Raw genomic sequence first — 13,052 nt, 5'->3', positions numbered from 1 at the left:
CAAAAATGTGTGATTTTATTTTTTAGTCACATCTTTGAAAGCATTGTCATCACCGCACTATTTTCACTGGAGTTCCTATTAATATAAGGGCCTTCGAATAATCATCGTAACAAAAAAAAAACGACTAGCCTATTGAGGTTAATTTTATCAAAGGTATGATTGAAGGGAGGTTAATAAATAAAAGAACCCATCGTCAATGGAATCACTGCGAGTTTATTTTATACTTTTATTACATTCAACTGTTATACTTCGCATGAGAAATTCAGAATGCATATTTCCGAACCAGAAACCCAAACGGCTCACATCTTCTTCATAGAAGTTCCAAAAAATAATAGTAAACAGACCATCCTCAAATTTCATACAAAGAATTATTATTAAAATCAATTCAAAATGGCGTATGTGCAAAATATAGTGAGTTGACATACGATAGTTTAATTTGCCTTGTTACTAGTGACGGATCGAGACAATTTGAAATAAGAATGTTTTATAAAATATTCTCGAATCTAATTGAACAAGAATATTTTATAAAATCGTCACATCACTAGTACGTCTTTGAAGAATTTTTGTCAGATAACAAGATACTTATAGTACTAAGTTTCCGACTATTGATATGTACCGACTTACCGACCCGAGTTGATTCCTTATTCACATATATCAACAACATCAAAACAAGTAAAGTCAGTTTCTACGATCACTGAAACTCAGAGACGACGAGTTGTAGGTCCATAGATACGCATTTTTCTTTGTTTTTTTCAACACATGCGATTGAAATGGAATTATTTACAATATCAGGATTAAACACGAATAACTGATAAGTGAGTTCTTCGTGCCAGGTCCCGTTATTACATCTAATTATGTTTTCTACGCGTGTCTCTTTCTATCACTAACGCACAGTTTGTAAGTACATTTGTATTATAAAGTGCGTAAACCTCATTTTTAATTTCTAAATTTCTATCAAATTAGCCATACTTTCAACTAATTTTGAGCTAATTTAATTATATTTACAAAAACTTATTTTATGAAAGATAAATAATATTTTTCGTCAAAGGAGTCTCTCTAGTAAAAACAAAAAAAATCTTTGTGAGTGTAAAAAATACACCACACTTTAGTTTTTGTTCAACTAGCAAGACGACGTTGATAAAAAATAAAAGTTACCACAATTTAGCTACATATTTATCCCAAAATTCCAGTGACCGCCAAAACCATCCGATTTTTCGCCATAATTCGAAACCATTAACCCTACAACAATAGTACTTTAAGTTTCTCCTCCGACTCCAAGTTGTTACAACTTACAATTTCAAGAGAAGCCCTAACTCCCTATGGCTCGCTTATACGGCCCTGACACACCTAATAACCTTATTCGATCGATACACAATACTATGAAACATTTTTGTACATCATCCCACTCGGAACCCGAACGTTAAAAGTATAACAAAACTCATTAACTAAAGGTATATAACACATATTTCTTTGTTCAACGATGGCAAACCATAACTTTTACATAATAACACAATATTAGTTTAGGCTAAAATGTCGCGAGTGACACTTACGCTCTTTTGCATCAAGACAAATTCTGACATGACGACTGATATCACGAGAGTACGTGTCACCTAGACATAGGCTTAGAAAAGAAAATGATGCTAATAAAAACGCAGATCGTGCATACATTAAATTACGAAAAAAAAAAAGAGAAAATCTAATCCTAAGTGTCAGCAAAAATATAGTGCAGTGCAAACAGAATTGCCACCTAATTAACTTTCACATATAAATTGTTTTTCTCATAAAAAAATATTTCTGTTTATAAAATCACCCAAGCATAACAGTATTATGGCGCAATTCTGTCAAAATACACAATTTCCACGTTTTATAAAGTGATTATATATGACGGGCTGTAACAAAAGTTTTTTTTTTTTTTACTTTTTCTAATGGATTTCAACAGAATTGTCCCACACCTTAATCTGTAGATAAAAAGTTAATTCTACTTCATATAACTGTCAGTATATTGTTTGTCATAAGCGTGTACATATATTGTAAATATTTTTATTATAGTTATGAGACGGGTTCAACGGTTGCTCGACAAGGGCCGACATCACTTACTAATACTTATTTCTTTTATTATAAAATGTAAGTGCACTTTTATTTACGGAACTATTTTTATTATGTAACTATATCTTAGACGGCTCAGCAGACATTTCATATATGAAATCAAAATGTTATAAACATGATTTGCTTATATTTTATATACGTATATACAAATGAAAAGGCGGAAATTAAAATTACAAAAGATGTAACGTTTACGATGTATATTTGGATATGATAATAATACGCATTCTTAACTATGTAACCGAAAAATAAATAAGGACCTAAACTTAATGAAATATATCACAATTAAAACTTTAAAATCGCTACATTAACTTCGTGATAAAAGTGACAATTATCCTGTTTAACGAGTTGATCTGCTGAGATATTTTTTGCTTATTGATACATGTAATACGTATACGTAACTATTGAATGAGGTATTGCGTGCCACGACATCTGTGGCTAAAATGTATTATAACGTTAATTATTACTATATTTTATATATCAGATAGGAAGATACTGATATAGTATATGTTAAAGCTATTCACTTAAGACCAAATCGACTATATTCGCTATATGAAAAGGAACATTAGTATTGTTTTTTTCCAAATATAATTCGGAAAATATATTAATATTAACATTATAGCTGTATGTATATTGATTGAATTGACAATAATATAATATAAGTAACTCCACAAAGTGGTAATTAAATATATAATATAGGTAATAAACACATTTAATTGAATTATTAAGTAATAGAGTCGATTTAATCTTAAAAGATAGTCGATCCCCTCGTCGAGCAAATAATTATTTTAATAAATTAACTATTGTAGGTACTGGTACATTACAGTTTATATTTGAAGATTACGTATTAACCAAAACCAAAACTTTTATAACAGTAACAATATTTCGCTTGTTGTAAATGCTGATTGATTCAAATAAAATTTTGAAGTCGGCTAAATTTCTTCAAATAAAAACAGTAATTAAAAAACTATTGCATTTTAAATGGTAATGGCTCAACAAAAATAATGTATGTGTGTATGGGAAAAAACTATGTAACAAGTTCTATATAAATTGATATTTACAATATAACTGTTTCAATGGTAAACATGCTCAGATGTTGGTGCAACCTGGTTTGTTAACGTATAAATTAACACATGGCCTGTCTCCTTTCAGGCGGCAGGCTAAACACATAAGAAATGAACGATTGGAGGTATGTAAATACTTATTCATTATGGAGGTAATACTTACGTCTTAAAAAGAAGTTAAAACAAATCATTTGTGAATATTTTGTGAACATTCTAGTTAGTACCCGTTAGAGTAAGAAATAAAGTATATCCTAATTGGTTTTACATATTTTTATTATTTATTTTCGATTTCGAGGACTATTTGGCAGCGCCCTCGAAGTTTATATTTTTGTTTGAATTCAAAATAATTCTGATTAAATGACCGTGGTTTTGTTTAAAAATTGACGTTTGCAAATAAATGTGATAATAATGGATACGATAAAATGACATGTAAGGGCTTGGAATTGAATTGGGGGTTATGAACGTGACAAAAATTATCGAATTCTAAATGCGTTTTATATTTTTATCTTATCAAGTTGTTAGTTAAGCTCTTGTACAACCCCATAATGCCATTTTAAAGTATATTATATGTCTTATTATATTTACCTACTGTAGGCTATTGATATAGTTGTACTGTCAGAAGGCATTCCGTTGTTGATATTTGTTAATTGCGCATTACCCTAAAGTAGTAACACAGTCGATTCAAACGATAAAATTATTTTCAACTTAATCATAAATTGGCGAAGAAGCAAAAATTATATCGGTGAAACCAGAACGCGGTATTTAATTTATAAAAAAAAAAAGATTTCTCACTTTCATCTTATTATTTAAAAAATGCATTATTTTGGTATACATTGCAAAATAATATATTATTGTTTCGCTGTCTGTACTCCCGGACCTTATCCTACGCAATTTTTTTTTTTAATTTTTTTTCCTGATTTTTGATCTCGTTTTTTGCCGACACGTTTCCAAACTTAACATAAATGATAGACCTAATAACAATCACCAACGGCTGTCTCCGAATATGATGTAGCCCGCAGCTGTTCATTGAGATCAATTTAATTTAGAATTACGAACACCAAAGAAACATTAAAACTTAATTTTTTGGTGGGAAAAATTCAAATGCTCAACGAACTGTCAAGTCAAAAGACCGGACCAACCTCGCGACCCGACAAACGATTGCACAGCGAAAACAATAAACACAAAAACATTAATAATGTTAAGAACGCTACTCTAAGTTTTACTATCAATAAATCCATTAGTAGAATATATAAAAATCCTTTCCATTATGTATTCTATTTACTATTTAGTTAATAATATCACGATGTCGCGATTCTTGCTTGATGTAACTAACTTATAATTATTTACAATTCATTCTACCCGCTTGTTTTATCCTCTAACCTCTAGAAATGATTCTGGTTCCAGTTATGTCTTTATCCCGTTCCAGTATACCAGTAACATTCGATAAAAATTTAAAAAAAACAAAATAATATAGTTGAGGTATTACGAAAATATGGAGGTATAAGCGTTATACGGTGTTGGTAAACGATACTACCCGATGAATTTTAATTAATATCTTAAATAAGCAGAGGTTTAAATGTCAAACTTATTTTTAAAATTTCTGGATTATATAGCAAGTAACGACATTTAAAATGAAAATACATTAACACAAAATACGAAAATTTTGTGAAAGTAAATAAAATGCGAAAACTTAAATTAAGTCCTTAACCAGAGTTGCTAGAATTGGAAAAATAAATGCGAAAAATGGACGCCAGCGGCGTTTCATATTGCATTCCTGTGCTTGGCTTTATGCATTGATAAAATTTGCATTGATGATTTATTAGAATGAAAACAGTTTCAAAAACGTGGTCACTTTCAGTGACTTGATATGTCCCGATTATTTTTTTAAAGATATGGCACAGCACTGCGATGCATTCAGAAGTTTTGGAAAAAAAGTACGTGTATAACTGGATATTATATTGCAGCATATTATCCCAGTGTAATTTTCTTTGGCTTTCTGAAATATCACGGTGTTCAATAAACTATTACATATGTATTTGTAAAGATATTTACTTTCTGTGATATGTAGGACTACATTTTTTTGTATTTTATGTGTAAATTGTATGATATTACGTTGAACTCGTAAAATTTTAACCCTGACAAGATATGTATGACTCATATTTGAAATGAACGCGGATCCAAGCAGATTCCCTACGTATACAAGTAAATAAAATAATTTTATACAATCTGCAGCCATCTCATGGTTATTTCTAAGATTTTTGAGAATATAATAATAATAATTCTAATAAATTTTCATAACGAGACGTCCGCTACGTTGGTCGACATTTAAATAAGAACCACTATACACTCATAGAGAGAAATCCGAAAATGGATACATGTTAAATATATCTATTAATTAATACCTAAATTCTACGTAATTTTATACAGAAGAAATGATTAATTTTAATTTTATTCCATGATTTGGAATCATGCACACGTATACGATCATCGAACTGCTTTTCGAAGACCTCCACTGGCTCACCGGCGCTCTATCCTACGACTGTCCTATTCACTCACTCGTAACCCTGTATTTAGGTAGCTACCTAAAGATGGCAACCCTACCAAACTTGTCAAATTCACCGCGACATTTTGTTCGTTCGTGCGAAAGCGCCCAACACTAGTGTTTGAATAATGAACTAATTTTGACGAATTGACATTGACACAAGTTTTTTGTTATTTAGTTTATTGTAATATTTAGTAGCAAAATTTGACAGTTATTAATGGTACATAATCTGGAGAAAATAGGCTATTGGTCTATTTGGTATTTGATAATAAATCTCAAATTGATCCATATATTTGTGTAGTCATCAAATATTAGTTCACTTTTTCCCCTGTCGCCGGTCGCCGTCCCGACTCCCGTTTCCGCCAGTTCGGCAACTCTGTGAGGCCACATCTATGGCAACGAACGAAGGCACGGCTACTTAAACATTGATGATATTAATATTATTATTGAAGCCAAACGCACATAGAATAGATTTATATTGTTCAATTAGACGTAAAATTTTGTACTTTCGAAATCAGATTCTAAGAAGTCTTTAATTTTTTTACTCAACATTCAACATACTTTATTCTAATTTTGTTCAATTTATTCCCTAAATAATCTGTATTTTAAAATTTAGATTTGGCGTTCCGAAAAAAGTTTATTTAAAAAATATTTTCTATTCCACTTTTAAATTTACTGTTTAAAATTTGTACGTTCGTTTTTTGTACAGTTACCGAATCTAATTTGACACTAGACATTTTATCGAAAAGTGATTTAAAAAATGTATCTCTTTAGAATAGAGTTGGCATTATTTTGGCAGTACTAGAAATATTAATACTTTAGTATTGCTCTGGATTACATTGTCATATTGAACACTGTTTAAACATTTTCACTAGAAAATGCCAGTAACTTGCGTACTGTCAAAGTCACAAAGCGAAGTCCGATCCTCGAAGCGTACACTAAGCGGCGTCTACAGCCGCGTGCGACAATACTGTTTATGTAATTTTAACCTAACGTCAATATTTTACTAATTATAATACGATTAACCATTAAAATGCGGCAAAGTCCTGCATTATTTTGGCATTGTCCGTTATATTGCACATATGTTATGCTATCCCTTTCGCATCCGCGTCCAGTTGGCCATATTGCAAATAGTCTTGGGTCGTGGGCCCAAGTTTATTTGGAATAGGGAGTTTTATCACCGATTCAAGCCATGGTTTGTGGTCATTGAAGGCCAGGGGGTAGCTGCGGGCCGTGGTCGCTGGCGCCGAGGTCGAACAGATGATGGGGCGCCGGCGCGAGGGCGCTGTGCAGCGCTGACGTCTTAAGAAGCCGCTTCAGCATCCCGCTGGAGCCCCGGTGCTGGAGGCTCTTGTGCGTCGTCAGCGAGTTCTTGGTCCTGTACCTTCGGTGACAAAACTCGCAGACGTACAAAGTATCGGACTGCTCGTGCTTATCTTGGAAGTGTCGTTTCAAGGAATAGTAACAAGAGAATGTCCTGCGGCAGTAGGGACACTCTTGCGGCTCGTTGATCCCACCGGCGGTAGGCGGGGGCATACGGAGGGGCGGGACAGCTGGAAAACAGAAAATTCCATTTTCAAATGTCTCGCCCACTTCGTTTCGCAAATTTTTCGGGTAAATTATGTCAGCTGGCAACACACAGAACAGTCATGAGTCAATTCTATAACGAATGCATATTATTGAAAGTTAATTTTATAATACGTACAATGTATGAGGTTATATGAATAGGTAATTATAATACTAATATTATGCACTGTACACATTGACTAACTACACAGTAATCACGAGTTTGATAATTCAAAAATTTAGGAAATTTCTCTCAACCACAATGACACAGAAACACGTGATAACAAAAATGATAGAAGCATGCTCCAAGCAACACAACAACGTCAAAACTGCGAAACCCGATGGGAGGGGGGCCTTTGGCTTTGGGGTTCAAGAAAACAATCGAAAAAAAATATTTTAAATCATAAATTCAAAATCAAACTAAAACGAGTAAAGTAAACTAAAAAGGACCTTAAACCCTAGACTTAGTCTATTTAAATAGAAAATATCATTGTTAATGAGTTAAGTTAGCATCGTCCTACACTGTTGCGTCTATAAACAAGTTCTAACCTTTATGAGTGATGCTAAGTACGGCTGTAGAATGTAGGTTGGTCTCGTGGTTCTCTTTGCAAGACGAGTATTGCCGCACGCCGCGCCAACTCCGCCCAAGTAGTCACTAAAAAAACCGGATTTGCTCCGTCTCCCCCGGCCTCGATTTGTGGTAGGTATATATGTGAGTCATCAGGGAGTTTCTCGAGCAGTACACGCGCTCACAAATCGTGCATCGGTATTCCTCCTGCCGTTCGGCGTGCTTGTCGGCGATGTGTCGCTTCAGCGACGCCTTCGAGCATAGAACCTTCCCGCACAGCGAACACGTAAACAACTTTTTACCTGGAAACAGATCGGAAAACAAAAACAAATGGGGTTGGACCCCGTACGCGGTAAAACAAAACCACCTAACTGGGAGTCCAAATTTTTCGAATGGCAACATTCGATTCATGATTGACACTTAGCCATATTCAAATTTCGAACAAAATAATAGTGAAACAAAGTGACTTGAAAAAATAAGAAAAAATAAAAATAAAATTTCGAAAATAGAAAACAAAATAAATAAATAGAAATGATGGCGAAGCTACAGTGGCCGATGAAGTGTTGTTACGAACAGCATGCAAAGCCGGGAACACATAGTAAGCGAGAAGTTGATGCGAAGCCTCGAGTTTAAAACAATCGGTGCAGGAACACGAAATCTACAAGATTGTCTATGAAAGCGGCTGCGGCAGGGCGAGGGGGGGGGGATTTCTAATAAAACTGGCAATATTTTTGTATATTTGTTTTTATTAAAAACGCCATTATCATCAATATTAGGATTTATGAAGTTCGGTTTAACGATTACAATTACATTTTATGAGTAGTTACGTCAAGTATTTTAATAAAAGTAAGGAAGGAAAAGAACTATTTATATATAATATGTGATGTGAAACTATAAGGTACCTAATATGAATTATAATTAAGTGCAGCCCATTATTGCAATTCAATCGCAATCGATTCTTTTACATATTCGTTTCTAATTTTCGTAAAATGGAAGACAAACATGAAACATAATATTTTGGCACAAAAGTTTCAATTCTTACAAAAACATCAAACTGTAATGGACCGCATTACACAGATGCCAATTATCAACAAAAACATTAAGAACAAGGACAGTAGAACAATAATTTAAGAAAAAAAAAATATATAAAATTTCAATACAACAACCAATAAATTAATTTAGATTCCTTATAAAATAAGTAAAAATGCCAACAAGAAGTATAAGAACACATTGGATAAAGTGAGTCGATTATAATCGATAATTATAATATAATCGATAATTATCGACCGAAATCATCTTAACGCTTGAAAGATAAAAACGAAAACAGGTCACAGTTACAGTCTTAAACTTGCTAAGAGCCTATCTAATTAGTTTTGCCAGGGATGTGTCCTGCTCCTTAGAACACGGTGTAATCTCACCCATTAAAACCCAGGGCTCCCGGAGGACCCCTTGAGATCCCAAAATAACTTAGCACCTATCAGCTTCAAACGAAGGTAATTTTGAATAATACCAAACGATATACGCTTCGACTTAGCTCAAAGAGCGTTTTATAAAATCGTTAATTTAGTAAATAATGTACATTTTTTATATATAATTTATGCCTAATAGTGTACAAGTCGAACGCTTACTCTAATCAGTCTATAGCGCTTATTACATTTAGGCATTTTTTCAACCAGAGACAAAAGTTTTAAAAATAAATTCACAAGTTCGTCAGTGGCATTTTGAAATAGCCGTATTAACCTTACTGCCATCGCAGCACATCCCTGTAATTTTAAAAGTAAAAGTGTATAGAAGTTATCATCTATATGAATTCAGATAAATCTTATTCCTAGTTAGTCGACTAACTTAATTCCCAAACCCAAATTAACAAGAGAAAACTATTACTAAATTACTATAGACAAAAAAAAAAACAACAATCCTACATTGAAAATTACTTTGAAAAAACATTGCATTTGTTTGCAGTTGCAAATAAAAACTTAACATTTTCATCAAAACGGAATGTTGCGAAAATTATTATAACACGTGTGATGATTCTTCCATTTTTTTTTTATTTCGAAAATTCTTAAGGTTCCCTAACTTGAACGTCTCAAAATTTAGCACCAAACCACTAGTCTTCCAATTTATAATAAAGCTTACTACATAACTAAACAAATTATAATGGCTACGCATTATGTATCTAGCAATAACAACAGAATCTTATAACGTATAGCATTAAAATTTATAGGAAGCCTCTCATATAATTGTTAGTTAACGCTAAGCACTAGGCGAGTGTTCCCAACACTACTCCTATAGAAGTTACGCAAAATATGTCTTTTTTTCATCATAAAGAACACAATATAGTAAAAGCAGGCACTAACATTACTTAAAGAGTAACTATTGTTTTACAATAAATTATGTGTTACATTTATACTTAAGATTTCTTATGCTATAAAAGAATAACAGTTTTAATAGTCGACATTTTTGTCGATAGTGATGTTACTGAGCTAGAATAAGTAGTTTAACGAAACACGTTTTGCGTTACGGATGCTGCAACGTTACTTACTAATAACGCGTTTTTTTTTTTTTGGCCAAATATTATTGCATTATTTATTGCTTTAATGCCATCTATAATTTAAAAATTGCCAAACAAAACCCGATGCAGCATCCTTAATTGCATTAACAACTATTTATGGCAAGCAAATACAAAAAAAACGACGAGTTGAAAATATTTTAGTTAAAAAATTCACACTGTTCAAATTTAGGAACATTTAACACTGAGAATTATTAAAATTTTACGCTATTACCTATTATGTAGTTTTATGTGATAATAATAATTGTGTAATTTAATTACAAATTGTACAAAAAAACAGCAACAAACTCGTAATGTACATAAGGAGTAAAAAAAAAAAAATTTTTCGAAAAAACACTAAGCTTAACGGGGATTAACGAAACAATCATTAAAATAAAGAACGAACACAAGATTTCAATAAAACTAAAGTTTGAAAAAGTAACTAAAAATGTGACTACACTACAATAGTAAAATAGCCATATGATTCATTTGATGGCACCTTGTGATTCACTAAATGCTTGTGGTGAGCATTGTAAGGGCCAGAGCACACTGTGTACTACTAACAACTTCTTCTTCTGTTAAATCGCTGCATAATATTGCCATATCAATAATTCCATACTAATCACTACATAGTATAAAACAAAATCGCTTCCCGCTGTCTGTCCCTATGGATATTTAGATCTTTAAAACTACGCAACGGATTTTGTTGCGGGTCTTTTAATATGTAGTGCTAAGTTCCCTGAGCGAAGCCGGGTTGAGCCCCTAGTATTATATATGTGTAAGTCTGATGTTATACGCTTTTACAGCTGAGCTGCTCAATAAGTTTTAATTAAACTTGGTATGCATTTATATTTATAAATACGGGATTAAATGTAGGCTCGATTTTTTTTTAATTTCTACCACCAAAAACCAGTTGTGGTTGTGACATACCTTTACTAAGGTTTCAATAGAACGAATATTTGAATGTAAATGAATTAATGTTTTTTTTTTTTTCATTTAAAGCTTCTATGAGAAAGACATTGCTTTATTAAAATGACAATCGTCTGTGTTTATTTATTGCAAAATTATTATATTATTTTAGGTTGTCAAAATATTTTTAAGGTACACAGTGTGTTCCAGTCCTAAATTTAATGGCGATAGGAAAACAAACACTTCAAACAATAGAAAAAGAAAATACCTATAAAAAGCAGTAAGATGTATGTTTTGCATATCCTGTTTTGTGTGTGCATGTGGCAAAAGTCCGGGTTATTTATGTTTGTGTGTCCTGCGGAAAGAAAACCTGTCCGTACCATTTTGGTGCTATGTTCTGAACGATTCAGTCTTACACTCAATCAACAAAAACACCTAATGATTATTGTCATAACAGTTCCAATCACATTAAAAAAAGGCAATGAAAATGTTTAAATGACCTACCACGAAACACAAACTCGTTACTAACGTCCATATGCTGTATCTTTTTCTCATATCGTACGCATCGTGTAAACAAAAGAGTGAACGTGCTCATTGGGCTTCACTTAATTTTGAGTTACGAAAAGAAAAATAGCATATATTTTTCAGCCATATATTTTTTCATAGTCATACTGGCCACTAAGAAAAAAAAATAGTTTTTGCGCAATCATCATGAGACATTTAAACTTATTTAGTTGTTTTTGTGTTGAAATTAAGATTTATAAAAAGTTATATAGCTTTTTATATAGCTATAGTTATATAGCTCTATTTTACGAACTCTAATTTGGAGAAGAATGTAATATTTTCTTAAACCGAGTGTAGTCCTGTTATGACAATAATAACAAAAAACGCCTACATATCAAAGTAATTTAAAAAGCCTCATAAGCCAATTATATATTCGTGTATATAATTTTTATATTTTTTAAATATGTTTTAGTAATCTCATATAAATATCTAAGAGTGAGATCATGCAGGTAAATACAGAATAAACAATTGCAAAACGCCGAAATATGAACACAATGTAGAAACAATACGCCTCTTTGCTTACTCGAACACTGTTCCTTTTTTATAAATTTAAGCCTAATATATAAATTTACAGCACCAAGATTTTTCATCTTTTCTCAAAATAGTATTTTTTCTCTTCGCCTTATTGTCACACATTTAACGTAGTGTATATAGTCAGGATTGTCACATACCGCGGTATTGCACGGGCAGGTGGTCGGCACACCCTGGTGGTTGGAATGATGCTCGTGACTTGTGATGTGTCATGTCATGGTCCAGATCATTACAAGTTCAAAGGTTATTAAAAAATAAATATTTTATATATACCTATTAACGTAAAATATCAATTATCAACGCCGAGATAAAAATATAATAAAAAAAAAAGAATCTTAGTTTCCTCAAATTAGACGTTGAATTGATCTTTGAACTTGTAGAAGTCGATGTTGTGATGAGGGGGGGCGAGTTTAGTGTCGCCGGTCGTGGTGAGGTTCTGTGGCTGGGGGGAGGGGGGGACGCCCCGCTGGCGGCGGTGGTAGATGCTCTTGTGGTTGTTCAGCGAGTTGAGGGTGCGGAACACCTTGTGGCAGAGGTTGCAGCGCGCGGAGTGCAGCGGCTGCAGGTGCTGCTGCTCGGTGTGGCGCTTCAACGTCAGCCTCGTCGACAGCAGCTTCCCGCACACCTCGCATCGGTGCCCCGCGCCCAAGGGGCCCA

At 33.0% G+C, this 13,052-nt stretch overlaps 1 protein-coding gene across 9 annotated transcripts in view; it reads right to left on the bottom strand.

Annotated features, from left to right (window-relative positions):
- Positions 1-192: 192 nt before the first annotated feature.
- Positions 193-13,052, bottom strand: part of br (broad) — a 110,918-nt gene continuing 98,058 nt past the window's right edge. For 5 of the 9 annotated variants that reach the window (XM_053754090.1, XM_053754091.2, XM_053754089.2 and 2 more), the window contains one exon: positions 193-7,262. In XM_053754090.1, the coding sequence (XP_053610065.1) occupies positions 6,913-7,262 (350 nt within the window). In that variant the 3' untranslated portion in view covers positions 193-6,912. Of the gene's footprint in view, positions 7,263-7,824; positions 8,146-8,571 lie in introns of those variants that run through there. The other 4 variants (XR_010370060.1, XR_010370061.1, XM_053754096.2 and 1 more) reach the window with 2 other exon arrangements.

Source organism: Plodia interpunctella, chromosome 13, assembly GCF_027563975.2.
Source record: "Plodia interpunctella isolate USDA-ARS_2022_Savannah chromosome 13, ilPloInte3.2, whole genome shotgun sequence".
NCBI classification, from domain to species: Eukaryota; Metazoa; Arthropoda; class Insecta; order Lepidoptera; family Pyralidae; genus Plodia; species Plodia interpunctella.
Note: the sequence above shows the minus strand (reverse complement) of the source record. Positions and strands in the feature narration are given on the sequence as shown.